This window comes from Ranitomeya variabilis, chromosome 2 (genome assembly GCF_051348905.1).
Source record: "Ranitomeya variabilis isolate aRanVar5 chromosome 2, aRanVar5.hap1, whole genome shotgun sequence".
Taxonomy (NCBI): Eukaryota; Metazoa; Chordata; class Amphibia; order Anura; family Dendrobatidae; genus Ranitomeya; species Ranitomeya variabilis.
Window position 1 is genome coordinate 314,172,618 of NC_135233.1, and position 18,458 is coordinate 314,191,075.

The 18,458-nt window shown below is 44.7% G+C and overlaps 1 protein-coding gene across 4 annotated transcripts in view; it reads right to left on the bottom strand.

The window, feature by feature from the left end:
• The window catches only part of FMR1 (fragile X messenger ribonucleoprotein 1), a 73,221-nt gene that overhangs the window by 35,368 nt on the left and 19,395 nt on the right, over positions 1-18,458 (bottom strand). For all 4 annotated transcript variants that reach the window (XM_077285249.1, XM_077285248.1, XM_077285246.1 and 1 more), the window contains 2 exons: positions 7,138-7,209; positions 6,834-6,982 (listed from right to left, as the gene is read on the bottom strand). In XM_077285249.1, coding sequence (XP_077141364.1) covers positions 6,834-6,982; positions 7,138-7,152 — 164 coding nt within the window. In that variant the 5' untranslated portion in view covers positions 7,153-7,209. The remainder of the gene's footprint in view (positions 1-6,833; positions 6,983-7,137; positions 7,210-18,458) is intronic.

Sequence of the window (18,458 nt, forward strand, 5' to 3'; positions counted from 1 at the left end):
ATCCACTCAGACGAAGTTCTCTGCATCCAGGACAGGGTAGGCTCTGTCCAGGTGTTTGTTTCTTTCCCTCTTAGACTTAGCCTTCCTCTGCAGCCTCCCTAAGCCCCAGGTCTATATATGCAGACACATGGGGTTTTGCCCGTATCCCTCCCCCACTATCATTCACTACGCCTGTGCCATCTGCAAAAAGAAGTGGCCCACAGGTCAGGACTCGGATTTCTGCCCAAATTGCAGCCATCCACTGTGCAAGCCTCACAGGAGCCCCTCACCACCCAGAACGAGAGCACAACCCCTCCCCCAGAGTGGGCTGATGCTATTTCTCAATCAGTAACTGACATAACCAATGTGTCCCAGTCCCTGGTATAGGTCCTTGAACGTTTACCTAACCTTTTAGATGCCACCAGTGCTCCAATCGTTTCTCAGGAAGAATGGGAGGCACCCATCCGTCACCCTCAGCACGACCAAGAATAAGGTCCAAGAGGCAAGAACACTCCAGTTCCTCATCTGCTTCCCCTTTGCATCCTTCAAGATGCCTTCAGTATGCCACTCCTCCTTTCCTGAGGTGTCCTGGAGTCTGACCTTGATTCAGAGTCCGAATCAGATATGCTACACAACCTCATATCTGTCGTCCATCAGACCCAAAATATTAAAAAGGAGTAGGAGGGTCCTTCCCCGAATCACTCATTCTCATTCAAAAAGGTAAAAACACCTTCCCCTGGGTGTTTTCCCAACCACAAGGAATTTGAAGGAATCTTTACCAAACAGTGCGAGCACCTGGATAAGCGCTTTCCAGGTAGAAAGCAGTTGGATATCTTATAACCTTTCGGTTCCGGTCTCCTCAGCAAATGGGCAAAATCCCTGGCTGTGGACCCCAACAGTTTCACGCCTAAGACCGCTAAGACTTTCCTGTCACTCCCTGATGGTTCCTCTCTCAAAAACTCCACTGACAGATAGATCAAGGCCCTAGCCATGTCCGGCTTTGAGACTGCTGGAGCCTCTCTCTGTCCTGCCTTTGCTTCCACATGGGTGGCCAAGTCAGTTTCCACCTGGGCAAAACTCCTTCGGCAGGGAATCTTATCAGCAGCCTCGCTGGACGAACTGGCTGATCTTGCAGACCAGATTGCCCACACAGGTAAATATTTGCTTGCCACGTTTCTTGATGCTACCGGCTGTTCTGCTGGTGTTACAAACAATATAGTAGCCATACGCAGGGTTCTGGAATGCGGACCTGAGATCCAAAAAGTCCCTCACCAATATCCCCTTCTACGGATCATCTCATCTCGGACGCCACTGGCGGCAAGAGCATCTCTCTTCCACAGCATAAGCATCCATTCACCAGGAGACGTTCTCTTCAGTTTCATCCGTTCTCCTATCCCTGGGACCGCATCTCAATGAGACCGGTCTCCTGCCCAGTGAGAGAGAAGGAAGCAGTCCTTCAAACCTGCCCCGGCATGGCGCCCAAATGATCGCTCTACCAAGTCCTCAGGGTCCTGATACAATAGATTCTCTTCCACATGACAGGTCACCCCCTACTTGAAAATCCGATCAGGATGGGTGGCTGTCTTTAGCGTGACGCGTGGCTCTCCGTAGTCAAGTCTGGGTTAAGGACATCGTTACCACAGGCTACAAGAGAGAATTCTTTTCTCTCCCATGCAGACCTTTCTTCATGTTCCACCCTCCAAGAGTCCCAGCCCAAGTCCCTGGTTTCTTTCAAGCCATCTTCTCTCTCATCCGGGCAGGGGTCATAGTACCCGTTCCCTCTCAAGAATGCTACTCAGGTATCTATTCCAACCTCTTCATGGTCCCAAAGTAGGATGGCTCACTCCGTCCGATTCTGGATCTCAAGGTACTAAACCAGCAGGTGCATCTCCCTCATTTTAGGATGGAATCCCTCAACGTGGTGATTGCCTCTATGGAACCCAAAGAATTCCTCTGCTCGGTGGACATCCAGGATGCTCATCTCCACATTCCGATTTGCGTGGCGCATCAGAGGTTTTCCGGCTTCGTGGTCCAGGGGGACCACCACTAGGTCACAGTTCTCCCCTTCGGACAGGCTTCAACCCCCAGAGTGTTTACGAAAGTTATGGCGACTGTCAAGGCCATTCATGGCCCTCCAAGGGGATAGTAATCATCTCCTACCTCAACGACCTTATCAAGGGCCCATCGTTCCGAGATAAAGTCTACAGATTACCCTGGACACTGTTACCCATCTAGGTTGGGTAGTTAACACAGCAAAGTCATCTCTGATCTCGGCCCAGTACCTAGTTTTCCTAGGCATGCTGTTGAAAACCGCTCTAGCCAGAGTCCTTCTTCCAGAACAAATCTGGGCACTCCTTCAGGGGATTCAATCATCCCCACAATCTCTTTGACTCTGCATGAGCGTACTATGCAAGATGATTGCTCTGAAGCAAGCTGTCCCTTATGCATGGTTTCATACCCGACCGTCCAACTGACCCTCCTTTCAGCTTCGGACAAAAGGATCTCTTCACTGGATCGCACCGCATTTCTGCCTCTCCGAGTGAAGCAGTCATTGGCATGGTGGAGTCGCTCTCCCTCTATTCAGCACGAGAGATCATTCCTCCCTCTCCACTGGCAAGTTGCCACAGCGGCCCCCAATCTCCTCTGATGGGGGGTGGTCTTCATTCGACACACAGTCCAGGGCTGCTGGAACTCTCAGGAAACCTCTCTGTCCATCAACCTTCTGGAAATCAGAGCCATTTACCTCTTTCTATTCTCCACTGGCAGGACCGTCCAGTTTACATTCAATCCAACAATTCCATGGCCGTGGCATACATAAACCACCAGGGCAGAATACGCAGCGAGTCCGTCATATTAGAGGTCTCATGGATTCTGGCTTGGGCAGAGCGGCACATGTCAGCAATATCAGCGGTGCACATTCCAACTGGGCCGCCAACTTCATAAGTCACCACGGCCTGTCATCAGGTGAGTGGTTTCCCAATCCCACTGTGTTCGAACAGATCTGTCAGAGGTGGGGCACTCCCGATGTCGATCTGATGGCGTCTCATATGAATCACAAAGTCCCTCGTTTCATGGCTGGTTTTGCGACCCCCATGGCGGTCTGTCACGACGCCTTGGTCATCCCATGGTCTCAGTTTCATCTTTCGTACCTTTTTCCACCTCTTCCTTTGATTCCTAGGCTCATCAAGAATATCAAGGCACTAGCCAATAACCCGAAACGTCTCTTTGACACTTTTCATTCCCTACTCAACCCAAGAGTGCAGGCCCCATCCACAGATCTCCGCACTGACGATCTGGCCAATTATTTAAAAAAAAAAAAAATGACCATATCAGACAGGAAATTATCTCCCAATCCCCTCATGCCATGCACTGTCCTCCCTCCCCCACTGCACCTAGCTCACTCTCTGACTTTGAACCAGTCACAGAAGTAATCAGTCTCCTTACATCTTCTCGCCTGACCACTTGCACCAGTGACCCCATTCCTTCACATCTCCTCCAGTCCCTTTCCCCAGCTGTCACCGCTCACCTAACAAAAATATTCAAACTCTCTCTTCTGGAATCTTTCCCTCCTCATTTAAGAATGCCATCATACATCCATTACTTAGAAAACCATCCCTCTACCAAAACTGTGCCACTAACTATAGACCTGTCTCTAATCTTCCCTTCATCTCTAAACTCCTGGAACGCCTGGTCCACTCCCGTCTTATCTGCTATCTCTCAGATAACTGTCTTTTCGACCCTCTGCAATCCGGTTTCTGCTCTTTACACGCTATTAAAACTGCCCTTACTAAAGTCTCTAATGATCTACTAACAGCTAAATCTAATGGTCAGTACTCCATGCTAATTCTCTTAGATCTCTCTGCAGCATTCGAAACTGTGGATCAACAGCTCCTCCTCACTATGCCTCAAGGACACCGTTCTCTCTTAATTCTCCTCCTATATCTCTGACCGCTCCTTCACTGTATCTTTAGCTGGCTTCTCCTCCCCTCATCTTCCCCTTACTGTTGGGGTTCCTCAAGGATTGGTTTTAGGCCCCCTTCACTTCTCTTTGTATACTGCCCCTATTGGTAAAACAATCAGTAGATTCGGTTTCCACTCCAGTACCATCACTATGCAGATAACACCCAATTATATACTTCTTCTCCTGATATCACGCCTGCCTGTTTAGAAACCACCAGTGATTGTCTTACCTCTGTCTCTAACATCATGTCCTCCATGTGAAACTGAACCTGTAAAAAACTGAACTCCTTGTGTTTCCTCCCTCTACTAATGTACCTATGCCCGACATTACCATTTCCATGTGTGATTCCACCATTACTCCCCAGCAACATGCCCGCTGTCTTGGGGACATACTTGATTCAGAGCTTTCATTCTCCCCCCCACAACTGATCACTGGCTCGCTCTTGTTATCTGCACCTCAAAAACATTTCTGGAGTTCTACCCTTTCTTACTTTCGACTCTGCAAAAACTCTTACTGTTTCTCTAATTCATTCTCGTCTGGACTATTGTAATTCTCTAATCGGTCTCCCTCTTACCAAACTCTCCCCTCTCCAATCTGTCTTGAATGCTGCAGCCAGGATCATATGCCTCACCAATCGTTACACTGATGCCTCGACCTTGTGCCAGTCATTACACTGGTTAGCCATCCACTCCAGAATCCAGTACAAACTTATTACCCTCACCCACAAAGCACTCCGTGGCTCTGCACCACCCTACATCTCCTCCCTCGTCTCAGTCTACCACCCTACCCATGCCCTACCTTCTGCTAATGACCTGAGGTTAACATCCTCAATAATCAGAACCTCCCACTCCCGTCTCCAAGACTTTTCACATGCAGCGACAATCCTTTGGAATGAACTACACCGGTTAATACATTAACCTAACTATCTCTGTGTTGCCCATTCAAATTTTTTTTACCATAACCAGGTTCCTCGCATGATGTTCTCACATGCTTCATGCATTTAATAGCCCTCTGTGTCTGTACTGTTACATACTTAGGCTGATAACCAGTTCATGCAGCATTACATGAACACCCGATTCTTACACTTTGGCTGGTCCGAACAACGAAAGCAATTGTTACCATCCACCTTTTCTGTCTCCCTTTTTTCTCATAGATTGTAAGCTTGCGAGCAGGGCTCTCATTCCTCTTGGTATCTATTTTGATCTATGTGTTTGTTATGCTGTAATGTATATTGTATGTATAAGTCCCCTCTAAAATGTAAAGTGCTGCACAATATGTCGGCACTATAGAAATAAAATTATTATTATTATTATTAGTTGTAAGGGACTCCTTGCCTCTAAGTCTACTATTGCCCGCTGGATCCACTCGACTATGCTGGAGGCTTATCAAGTTAAGGACAGACCACCCCCTCTGGGAGCGAGGGCTCACTCAACCTGTGTGGTGGGGGCATCCTGGAATGTTTGCCACCCGGCCTCTGCAACCCAGATTTGCAAGGCCACTACCTGGCCAGCCCTTCATACATTCGCAAGATTCTACAGGGTAAATACCAACGCCTCAGCTGATGCTGGATTAGGTAGAAAGTTGCTGCAAGGGGATGTTGTCCATCGTCCGATCCAATTGGAGCACGATATTCTCTTCCGGCCCTTGGGACTGCTTTAGGTACTCAATGTAAAACTGTCTTGGAGCCTTCATTGGGGGACATAAACCTCCCGGTTATGTGCCTATAATGGGACTACTGCTTTTTCACAAACTGATGAGCTTTGTGCCAGTCGGTGAGTGTACCCTGCTGAGGAGGAGCTAACTCTTTTTGCCTACTGTCAGCCTCCTAGCAACAGGAGCATACACCCATGGTTACCCGTACCCTCCAATGAAGGTTCTAAGAAAGATTTCAAAGGTACCAAAAATCTTTCTTTTCTCCCAGCAGCAGTTGGTTAAGTGCAGGCAGCTTAATAACGCTAATAACCTGCAGATTAACCCCAGATTTCCCTTTAAGTAATTCTGATTTTAGTATACTGCACTGTTCTGACTTTTGAACACACTTTACTAAAAGACCCACTCCAGGTTTTAATAGCAAAAAATAGGAAAAACATATTTTCTACTCATTAATAAAATTCCCTAAAAATGTAAAGAGGTGGAGGGATGAAAAGCACTCATTGTAATAGAGATAGTAGTTCTCCTGTGAGTATTTCTCTGCAGTATGTGTATTATACGTATGTAGTTCTACAACACACACATTATGTACACGCTCTGGAGCACACACATATACACAACGCAGCTTCATGTATAGTAAAACACACACACCTTCTACATACACACACAGCTCAGCTTCTCACACACACCCACATGGCTCTGCTACATACATACATCCACACAGAGCTCTGATAAATACAGAACAAGCTCAGCTTCACACACAGTTATGCTACATACACACAGCTCTGCTACATATATACACAGTTCTGCCACATACACACAAACATACAGTTCAGCTTCATACACACGGCTGTCCTACATACACACACACATACAGTCTTGCTACAAACACACAGCCACACACACAAAAATACACTCCATACATTACCACATTTTAAAATTTCTTCCAGGCATGTGAATGATCACATAACCAGAAAGGTCCTTCAGTTAGTCAGGAACTGCAGGATCTGTGCAGCCATGATGTGCAGGTCCTGGTAGCTTCCTCTCCTGCCCTGCAACGATCACATAGATCATATTGGGTATGAGGAAAGAGCAGTTCTCTCATTGATCGGGAAGGATGCGGTCTCAGGGTTCTCCTCGTTCATAGGAAGCTGTCTCTGGATTATTAAGACACACCACTTTTTAACAAGATATGTTTCTTGCTAAAAATGCGTCTTATAGTCCAAAAAGACACAGTACTTACATTTGCCGCAAATCCTCGGGAACGTCCAGCTTCACTTTGTGGAAGGTGTTTTTCGTTGCCGCCTTGTTTGGGTTAACAGCCCGCAGCCTTTCTATGGTGACAATTTCATTATAGGTGGCGTCACAAGCCGCATATTCTATCACGTAGAACTAGGCAAGATGAAAAACAAACAATCATGCAAGACGTCTGACTTTAACATGACAGCTCTTTTTTGGCAGTTTTTCCCAGCTAATAGAGCAAAGCTCCCTGTGTTCACAAACTATAGCAAAAATAGGACAAAAAATAAATGTAGACATATTCCTACCTCACCCTTTATCATTCTAACTTTAGCAAGCCACCAGCAGCATGGCTCTTTCTCATTTGCTCTGGAATACACCTGGAAAACATATCGAGGTTACATTAAAGAGCAATGCTCAAAACACATAGGAAAATTATTTGCTCAATACATCGCATCTCAAGTGTAGAAAATTAATCTAAAAAATCTGAAGACTTTTTCTGGAGACAAAAGTAGATACAAATAAGAGAACTGCTATTACAAACATAGGCTGACTTGTAAGACACATGACTGGCAACCATCTTTAAAAAAGACAGGTCACCAGGCCTCGTCATTACAGTCAACAACAAGCTGGATCACCACAGATCATTAGAGGTTGGTAGCTTATTAAAAGGCACTTTAAGGTAATTTCTATATTTTGTGCTATTAGCTATTCAGTAATTTTAGAAATTTCATTTCCGTAACAGATAGTGCCCGGTACATGAGACGTAACGCCATGATCATTTATTGTACAGTACAAGGCAATGTACTAGCAATTGAGAAATTTATGGCATGCTGCAAATTTTCCAAGCCTGAAACCCTGCTGTGGATTTCCACAGGATTTACTCTACACTTATGCAACATATTGCATGGTCAGAACAGACAGAACGAGGCATTTGTCTGTAAATTAGGGAAGTACAAAGCATAAGGGAAAGGATAAATGCTTTACTCCTTTTTCTGTGTTCACATTTGCTCTTGGCCTAAAGCAACCTTCCAGTCTAGGGACGTTTGATAGGTGTAAGTGTATATGACATCTTACGACCAGATGTCTCTGCTGAGGACCCACCATGGTTAGTTTAAGACATACCATGTGCATTGTGTACCCTTAGAGGCACTGGAGCTCCAAAATATGGTGAATCCAGAGCAACAAGAGGCAAGAGTAAAATACCAGGTAATATCAATCTAAATATTCCACGTCGGAGTAGAAGGTGGCGAGAGTCAGCTATGCATTTATTATAGCTGTTGGCTGAACGTTTATTTGGCCCATAGCCACTGTTCCCAACACCCCCAATACCCTTGCACATCAGGCTCGTCACCTAGATATACCTCAGGCAGAACAAAAGAATTACCCATGATCAAACCAACATGGCCAACCCTTCTTTTTCTCAACATCTGCAGTAAGGGAAGAATCTTGACTATGCCCCCACCCTTCAACTAGATTACTCCGTCCTGCCATAATTATCAGGTTACTCCGACATTCATCTCATGCATATGGGCACCTTGACAGCTGTCTTGGAACAACTTCTTGTCTATGGTCATTTCCCTAATGGCATTGTCCTGTACCAGGTCTGCATGAAGATTTTAGGTCCATTATTCAGTAAATCCTATTAGCAATACAAATAGCAGATGTACACGGCCGCACCAGTATCGACAAGAAAATGAGCCTTCATGCATTACCAGTCAAAAAGTTGGACACAACTGTTCGCATAATGGCTTTCCTTGTTCTTATTGGAAAGTGCGCATTGGAGATTACAACTGAAGGCAACAAAGTCATGAAGGAACCAATATAGAAACAAGGAATATAGAAACATGCGTCAAACAAACCTGATTATGTGTTAAACCTTAGATTCCTCAAAGTACCTCCCTTTATTCTGAGGACAACTTTACACACCCTTGACTCTCTCTCAAGCATCTTTTCAGATAGACACCTAGAATGGCTTTCTCTCAGTCACGAAGGAGTTCCCAGAGGAGCTGAGCATTTGTTGGCTGCTTTGCCTTCACTCTATTGTTCAACTTATCCAAAAGCATTGCAATTGGGTGGAGGTGGATGATTGTGGAGGCCATGGTATCTGCCACAGCACTCCATCCTCCTCGTTCTTGGTCACATATCCCTTTATATAGCCCAGAGTTGTGTTATGGCTCCTTCTTCTGTTGCAACACAAATCATGGTCCCAAAAAGTGCAAACCAGATGGGATGGCAAGTCATTGCAGAATGCTGTACTACCAGTGCTAGGTAAGAGTGGCTTGAATTAGTCACAAACTTTCACCAGCAAAACAACCCCACCCCATCACACCTCCTCCATGTTTCACATCCAGTTCCACAGATGTAAAAACCATCCTCTATCCCTTTTGGTGTCTCACATGAATAGTGTTTTGTACCAAAAATCTCATTTTTGACTCATCAAGTCATTGTACTGATTTCCACTGATCTTATGTTCAGTCTTTGTGTCACTTGGCTCAAACTAGTCTCATCTTTCTATTTGCGGTCCTCAGTACTGGCGTCTTTGCAGCAACAGCTTCTTGCAGTCTCCTCCAGACAGCTGATGCTGAGATGTGCCTGCTACTTGTTGTCTTTGCATCATTTATGAGGGCTGTTATCTTATATGCTGTCAATTTGTGATTTTTGAGATTTTTAATGCTGATGACTTTATCCTCTGCAGCAGAGGCCTTCCTTTCCTGGGGAGGTCCTCATGAGAGCCCTTTTCACCAAAAGTGAGTAATAATTTTCTTGACTGCACTTGAAGATACCTTCAAAGTTCTATCAATTTTTCGGATTGACTGATCTTCAAGTCTTAAAGTAAGGCTAAGGTCACACAAGCGCATGTTCTCTCATCCGTGAAAATCGGGTCGATTACGAAGATGACACTCTGATCAAATTCTGATCAGAGTGTGCTCCAATTCTCTCAGATGAAGGAAAAAACCTTCTCCTTCTTCTCCATTGTGTCCGTCTCTGGAAATCGGATTGCACTCAGGTGCGATCCCGAGTGCAGTCCGATGGGGTTTCTATGTACTCGCTGATTTGAATGGTTGAGTTCGGAACGGCTCTGTCCGAGGGGGAAAAAAATAAAATAAAAAAATGGACATGTGAATGGCCCCATAGAATAACAATGGTCTGAGTGCGATCCAATCTTTTGTCTGAACACACTATGACCGATAATAAGGGCATGTGCATGAGCCCTAATGATGGATTGGTATTTACTTTACTTAGCTGAGTGGTTCTTGCCATATCCTGGCTTAGAACAGTTGAGGATTAGAGATCAGTACTGTATGGAGCTGTGCACAACACACTTCATTTGAAGGTCAGTAATTCCACAAATGAACTCTTCATATGACATACCTGTACATTGGAAGTTATTCCGGGTGACTGCCTAATGAAGCTGCTTAAGAGAATGTCAAGGAGGTGTCAAGCTGTCATCAGAAGAAAAGGCTTGGAGAAATCCAAGGTTTATCACATATTCTGGTTACTGACAAGCGCTTCTTCAGTCTGAATCTACAATGTGCACATTATAAGAAGAACACAGATAGCACTGCACAAACTGGTATGGTCACCATTTGACCAGTACTGTACCCCAGTATATACAGTACAATCAGCAGATATAACGCCATACAATGAGTGCGCATACAAACGTACTCTTAGATTTCTAACTGGGAGCTTGGATGACTGTACCGCGAGTACAAACCAGAGTATTCGATGCGATTATTGTCGAGCGCCACAATAACTCACTGCACTTCATGTTATTTCATAACAAAGGCTCTGAACACATAGCTGAATTACGCAGACTTTCCGGTGTACTTTTTGTCAAACAGTATCTGCAGTGTCCACTGCTTGATCTGGGAACTATTTCTAAAACGGTCTCGCACCTTTTTTTAAGAGACAGAAAAAACAGACATAGCCTCCTTGTATTTCTGAGGGTGTGCAAAACAAAAACAAAAAGGGGGGAAAGGGAAAAAGTAGCTTTTCCATCAAACATGTCCTGCAATCCGAAAAGCACTTTAGAGCTGTGTCTATAAGGCCCTGTTCACACTGGTATTGTGATTTCCATTTACAATGGACCCATGACAACTAAAATAGATGTTTTCTGACAGATGCTAAAAAATCCCGCTGAATTATAATGAGGTCTGTCAGGCTACCCTCTGCCATGTCAACCAGCTAGGGCCTGTCTTCCATGTTTTTCCCCCAAAGCAGTGGCAGCAATGTAAGCAGTGATGTGATTAGCTACGAGCGTACCCGGTACACAAATCACTATATACATACTACACGCTAGATATCAATAATATGAAGACGCACAACTGAATAAAAAAATAACAAGAGTAGAGCAGTGTACAACGAATCTGCACCATTAACACGCACCTAACCTCACCCACAAATGGCTACTGAAAATTCTACGGCCCATAGACCAATCACACTGCAGCTTTCATTTTCAAGACCAGTCTGAAAAATGAAAGGTGAATTCTAATTGGTTGCTATGGGCAAGTCTAACTATGTCCTGGTTACTGGCCCACATCGGCCTCCATCTCTTTACTGACAGAATATATAGGGCCCCCATGGTCTATATTTGCTGACGTTTTCGGGGAGAGCCTTTGATTTTGTTACCTATGCGTTCCCATGTTACATATTTTATATACCAAGGCAGTGCAATAAATGTCATATATTAGCAAAGGTTCACCAAGCACAGGGCCCAACTCATCGGTGTTTTTGACAAAATTCTGGAAAAAAACACCTAGAATTTCTGTGACTTATAGTTGTTTTTACGCCAGTCTTGTGTAAGATGGGCAGAGCCGATGTGGTTGGGCCGGGGCGAAGCCCACCCGACAATTTCACAAAAATTTAAGCCACATTAGTGGCGGAAATTACGACAAAGATGTACATTAGCCCCTCGCTGGAGTAACATTTCTGGTGCAGGCCCAAGCCAGTTGTAAAATGCAACTCATTCATTAAAAGACATATGGGAATGGGAAGCATCTTACTTTGCCGCTCCCTTCGATAAGGCTGTCGTAGAAAACTGCTGGAAATAGTTGAGTACAGTGCTCAGTTTTCTCCAGCAGTCCCACAGACATTGAATGGAGCAGAGGTCAACCAAATGAACCTCCGCTCCATTGAGAAGGGGGCAGCAGAATCCCATTCTCAAGGGTTCCAGCGCCTCAATCTCGAAAACACTAGAGGACACAGAAGACAAATCCCCCAGCCATCAGCAAGTCATCCCCTTTCCTATGGGCTGAGGAAAACTTGTCATTTTGGAAATAACCCTTTGTACAGTGGGTACAGAAAATATTCAGACCCCTTAAAATTTTTCACTCTGTTTCATTGCAGCCATTTGGTAAATTCAAAAAAGTTAATTTTTTCTCATTAATGTACACTCTGCACCCCATCTTGACTGAAAAAAACCCCCAGAAATGTAGTAATTTTTGCAAATTTAATAAAAAAGAAAAACTGAAATATCACACGGTCCTAAGTATTCAGACCCTTTGCTCAGACACTCATATTTAAGTCATATGCTGTCCTTCCTTGTCATCCTCCTTGAGATGGTTCTACTCCTTCATTGGAGGCCAGCTGTGTTTAATTAAACTGATAGGACTTGATTTGAAAAGGCACACACCTGTCTATATAAGACCTCACAGCTCACAGAGCATGTCAGACCAAATGAGAATCATGAGGTCAAAGGAACTGGCCAAGGAGCTCAGAGACAGAATTGTGGCAAGGCACAGATCTGGCCAAGGTTACAAAAGAATTTCTGCAGTACTCAAGGTTCCTAAGAGCACAGTGGCCTCCGTAATCCTTAAATGGAAGAAGTTTGGGACCACCAGAAGTCTTCCTAGACCTGGCCGACCAGCCAAACTGAGCAATCGTAGGAGAAGAGCCTTGGTGAGAGAGGTAAAGAAGAACCCCAAGATCACTGTAGCTGAGCCCTAGAGATGCAGTAGGGAGATGGGAAAAAGTTCCACAAAGTCAACTATCACTGCAGCCCTCCACCAGTCGGGCCTTTGTGGCAGAGTGGCCCGAAGGAAACCTCTACTCAGTGCAAGACATATGAAAGCCGCATAGAGTTTGCTAAAAGCACATGAAGGACTCCCAGACTATGAGAAATAAGATTCTCTGGTCTGATGAGACGAAGATAGACCTTTTTGATGATAATTCTAAGCGGTATGTGTGGAGAAAACCAGGCACTGCCCATCACCTTCCCAATACAATCCCAACAGTGAAACATGGTGGTGGCAGCAACATGATATGGGGCTGCTGGGACAGGACGACTGGTTGTCATTGAAGGAAACATGAAGTACAGAGATATCCTGGATGAAAACCTCTTCCAGAGTGCTCTGGACCTAAGACTTGGCCAAAGGTTCACCTTCCAGCAAGACAATGACCCCAAGCACACAGATAAAATAACAAAGGCTTCAGAACAACTCTGTGACCATTCTTGACTGGCCCAGCCAGAACCCTAACATAAACCCAATTGAGCATCTCTGGAGAGACCTGAAAATGGCTGTCCACCAACGTTCACCATCCAACCTGACAGAACAGGAGAGGATCTGCAAGGAAGAATGGCAGAGGATCCCCAAATCCAGGTGTGAAAAACTTGTTGCATCATTCCCAAGAAGACTCACAGCTGTACTAGCTCAAAAGGGTGCTTCTACTCAATACTGAGCAAAGGGTCTGAATACTTATGACCGTGTGATATTTCATTTTTTCTTTTTTAATAAATTTGCAAAAATTACTACATTTCTGTGTTATTCCAGTCAAGATGGGGTGCAGAGAACATTAATGAGAAAAAAAAAGGAACTTTTTTGAATTTACTAAATGGCTGCAATGAAACAAAGAGTGAAAAATGTAAAGGGGTCTGAATACTTTCTGTACCCACTGTAGGTGTGCCTACATATGACTGATCTTGATAAAATCTGCATGTATTACTTGTGGATTTGCTGAGGATTTCACCCCATACACTGAAAGGAGTGAAAATTTAGCAACATAAGTTTACAACATGGGGAGTTAAAGACGGCACCTGCAGTTCAATTTCTGCAGAATGTGAATAGACCCCAAGACAATGTTCAAAAATGTTTTATTTTTCTTGGAAAGCTCATCCTACTCATTTCTATTGTAAAACAACTTTGCTCTTAACATGATGAGTTTTTGAGTGCATTTTTTTTTTCCTGAAGAGGTTTGAAAAACATCTGACGGAGGAAAAAAAAAGTGCACGTTATTTCTCTGAAGTAGATCCAGTTGGAATCCACTCCAAACTAGGAGCTGTTGAATTATAAGGCTGAAAAAAATCCAAAATTGCTTCAGGAAAAGAAAGACTCCTTAAAAACTTTCCACCCTCCAAAACAAAGCCTCTACTAAAGCCGATTTTACTTTTAAAAAAACAAAACAAAAACAAAAACTCATCCTTTGTGAATGCCTCAGAAAATTCAATGTGAACACAGCCTAATGATAACTACCAAGAAGCCTGGTGAACTTTAAGGATGTAGTCACACTTTTGTGACTGCAGACTTGTGAATCCTCACAGTGCGTGCATAGTATCAGCCACATTCCAACTAGACATGCACAGCTTTGCTCAATACAAGAGAAACGAGCAAGGTCGCGCACGTCTAGTCGGAATGTGGCCGAGAGCATGCATCCCAGTCATGTTGCTGGCACTGGAGTGACAGTTACACAGTGTGACTGCAGACTTTAGTACTAAACCTTGACAGCCCTTTTAACCCCTTCCCGACCTGTGACACAGCGTATGCATCATGAAAGTCGGTGCCAATCCGCCAATCCGACCTGTGACGCATATGCTGTGTCACAGAATGATCGCGTCCCTGCAGATCGGGTGAAAGGGTTAACTCCAATTTCACCCGATCTGCAGGGACAGGGGGAGTGGTACTTCAGCCCAGGGGGGGTGGCTTCGAACCCCCGTGGCTACGATCGCTCTGATTGGCTGTTGAAAGTGAAACAGCCAATCAGAGCAATCTGTAATATTTCACCTATGAAAATTGGTGAAATATTACAATCCAGCCATGGCCGCTGCTGCAATAGCATCTGCCATGGCTGGAGACCCCGATCTGGCCCCCCCACCGACTGACGGTGGCGATCTGCAGCCGCCGTCAGTGTTCCCTACCCCTCCGTCCTGTCCTGAGCGCCTTCCTCTCCCCTCCGCCCCCCCCCCGCTGTCCGATCGCACCCCCCCATACTTACCTAGTCCAGGTGTCCCTCCCGGTGTCCTCGTTCTTCTCGCATCGGCGCCGCCGTCCTGGAAAAGCCGGCAGATTCGTTCCCTGTACATTTTGATCGCTGTGATAGGCTCTATCACAGCGATCAAAATAAAAAAAATAATAAAGGGGGGGGGTTATCACCCCCATAGGTAGGGACAATAATAAAATATAGAAAATATATTTATTTTTGTTTTTCCATTAGGGGTAGGGTTGCACTCAGGGATAGGGTTGCACTCAGGGATAGGGTTGCACTCAGGAATAGGGTTGCAATTAGGGTTAGAATTAGGCTATGTGCACACGATGCGGATTCGGCTGCGGATCCGCAGCGGATTGGTCGCTGCGGATTCGTAGCAGTTCCATCACGTTTACAGTACCACGTATACCTATGGAAAACCAAATCCGCTGTGCCCATGGTGCGGAAAATACAGCGCGGAAACGCCGCATCTTTGTGCGGATTCCGCAGCGTTTTACACCTGCTCCATAATAGGAATCCGCAGGTGAAATCCACACAAACACTGGAAATCCGCGCTAAATCCGCAGGTAAAGCACAGTGCGTTTTACCTGCAGATTGTTCAAAAACGGTGTGAAAAATCCGCACACAAATCCGCAACGTGGGCACATAGCCTTAGGGCTAGGGTAGGAATTAGGGTTAAGACTAGGGTTAGGGGTGTGTTGGGGTTAGGGTTGTGATTAGGGTTAGGGGTGTGTTGGGGTTAGTGTTGGAGTTAGAATTGAGGGGTTTCCACTGTTTAGGCACATCAGGGGGTCTCCAAACGCGACATGGCGCCACCATTGATTCCAGCCAATCTTGCGTTGAAAAAGTCAAATGGTGCTCTCTCCCTTCCGAGCCCCGACGTGTGCCCAAACAGTGGTTTACCCCCACATATGGGGTACCAGCCTACTCAGGAGAAACTGGACAACAAGTTTTGGGTTCCAATTTCTCCTGTAACCCTTGGGAAAATAAAAAAATTCCGGGCTAAAAAATGATTTTTGAGGAAAGAAAAATGATTTTTTTATTTTCACGGCTCTGCGTTATAAACTTTTGTGAAGCACTTGGGGGTTCAAAGTGCAACACCACACATCTAGATAAGTTTCTTTGGGGGTCTAGTTTCCAAAATGGGGTCACTTGTGGGGGGTTTCTACTGTGTAGGCACATCAGGGGCTCTGCAAACGCAACGTGACGCCCGAAGAGCATTCCATCAAAGTCTGCATTTCAAAACGTCACTACTTCACTTCCGAGCCCCGGCATGTGCCCAAGCAGTGGTTTACCCCCACATATGGGGTATCAGCGTACTCAGGAGAAACTGGACAACAACTTTTGGGGTCAAAGTTTATCCTGTTACCCTTGGGAAAATTAAAAAATTCTGGGCTAAAAAATTATTTTTGAGAAAATAAAAATTATTTTTTATTTTCATGGCTCTGCGTTATAAACTTCTGTGAAGCACTTGGGGGTTCAAAGTGCTCACCACACATCTAGATTAGTTCCTTGGGAGGTCTAGTTTCCAAAGTGGGGTCACTTGTGGGGGAGCTCCAATGTTTAGGCACACAGGGGCTCTCCAAACGCGATATGCTGTCCGCTAACGATTGGAGCTAATTTTCCATTCAAAAAGTCAAATGGCGTGCCTTCCTTTCCGAGCCCTCCCGTGCGCCCAAACAGTGGTTTACCCCCATATATGGGGTGTCAGCGTACTCAGGACAAACTGGACAACAACATTTGGGGTCCAATTTCTCCGGTTACCCTTGGGAAAATAAAATATTCCGGGCTAAAAAAATCATTTTTGAGGAAAGAAAAATTATTTTTTTATTTTCACGGCTCTGCGTTATAAACTTCTGTGAAGCACCTGGGGTTTTAAAGTGCTCACTATGGATCTAGATAAGTTCCTTGGGGGGTCTAGTTTCCAAAATGTGGTCACTTGGGCTCTCCAAACGCGACATGGTGTCCGCTAACGATTGGAGTTAATTTTCCATTCAAAAAGTCAAATGGCGCGCCTTCCCTTCTGAGCCTTGCCGTACACCCAAACAGTGGTTTACCCCCACATATGAGGTATCGGCGCACTCAGGAGAAATTGCCCAACAAGTTTTAGGATCCATTTTATCATGTTGCCCATGTGAAAATGAAAAAATTGAGGCTAAAATAAATTTTTTGTGAAAAAAAAGTACTTTTTCATTTTTATGGATCAATTTGTGAAGCACCTTGGGGTTTAAAGTTCTCACTATGCATCTAGATAAGTTCCTTGGGGCATCTAGTTTCCAAAATGGGGTCACTTGTGGGGGAGCTCCAATGTTTAGGCACACGGGGGCTCTCCAAACGCGACATGGTGTCCGCTAAAGATTGGAGCCAATTTTTCATTCAAAAAGTCAAATGGCGCTCCTTCCCTTCCGAGCCCTGCTGTGCGCCCAAACAGTGGTTTACCCCCACATATGAGGCATCAGCGTACTCAGGACAAATTGGACAACAACTTTCGTGGTCCAGTTTCTCCTTTTACCCTTGGGAAAATAAAAAAAATTTTGCTAAAAGATCATTTTTGTGACTAAAAAGTTAAATGTTCATTTTTTCCTTCCATGTTGCTTCTGCTGCTGTGAAACACCTGAAGGGTTAGTAAACTTCTTGAATGTGGTTTTGAGCACCTTTAGGGGTGCAGTTTTAGAATGGTGTCACTTTTGGGTATTTTCAGCCATATAGAACCCTCAAACTGACTTCAAATGTGAGGTGTTCCTTAAAAAAAATGGTTTTGTAAATTTTGTTGTAAAAATGAGAAATCACTGGTCAAATTTTAACCCTTATAACTTCCTAGCAAAAAAAAATGTTGTTTCCAAAATTGTGCTGATGTAAAGTAGACATGTGGGAAATGTTATTTATTAACTATTTTGTGTCACATAACTTTCTGGTTTAACAGAATAAAAATTAAAAATGTGAAAATTGCGAAAATTTTCGCCAAATTTCAGTTTTTTTTTTCACAAATAAACGCAGAAATTATCGACCTAAATTTACCACTAACATGAAGCCCAATATGTCACGAAAAAACAGTCTCAGAACCGCTAGGATCCGTTGAAGCGTTCCTGAGTTATTACCTCATAAAGGGACACTGGTCAGAATTGCAAAAAACAGCCAGGTCATTAAGGTCAAAATAGGCTGGGTCATGAAGGGGTTAAACATGACATATGCAGCTCAGCAAATGAAAAGTAATGAGAGAGCCTTCTCAGAATTAACATGTTAGGCTACTTTCACACTAGCGTTAACTGCAATCCGCCACAATGCGTCGTTTTGCCGAAAAAACGCATCCTGCAAAAGTGCTTGCAGGATGCGTTTTTTCCCCATAGACTAACATTAAGCAACGTATTGCGACGGATTGACACACGTCGCAACCGTCGTGCGACGGTTGCGCCGTGTTGTGGCGGAC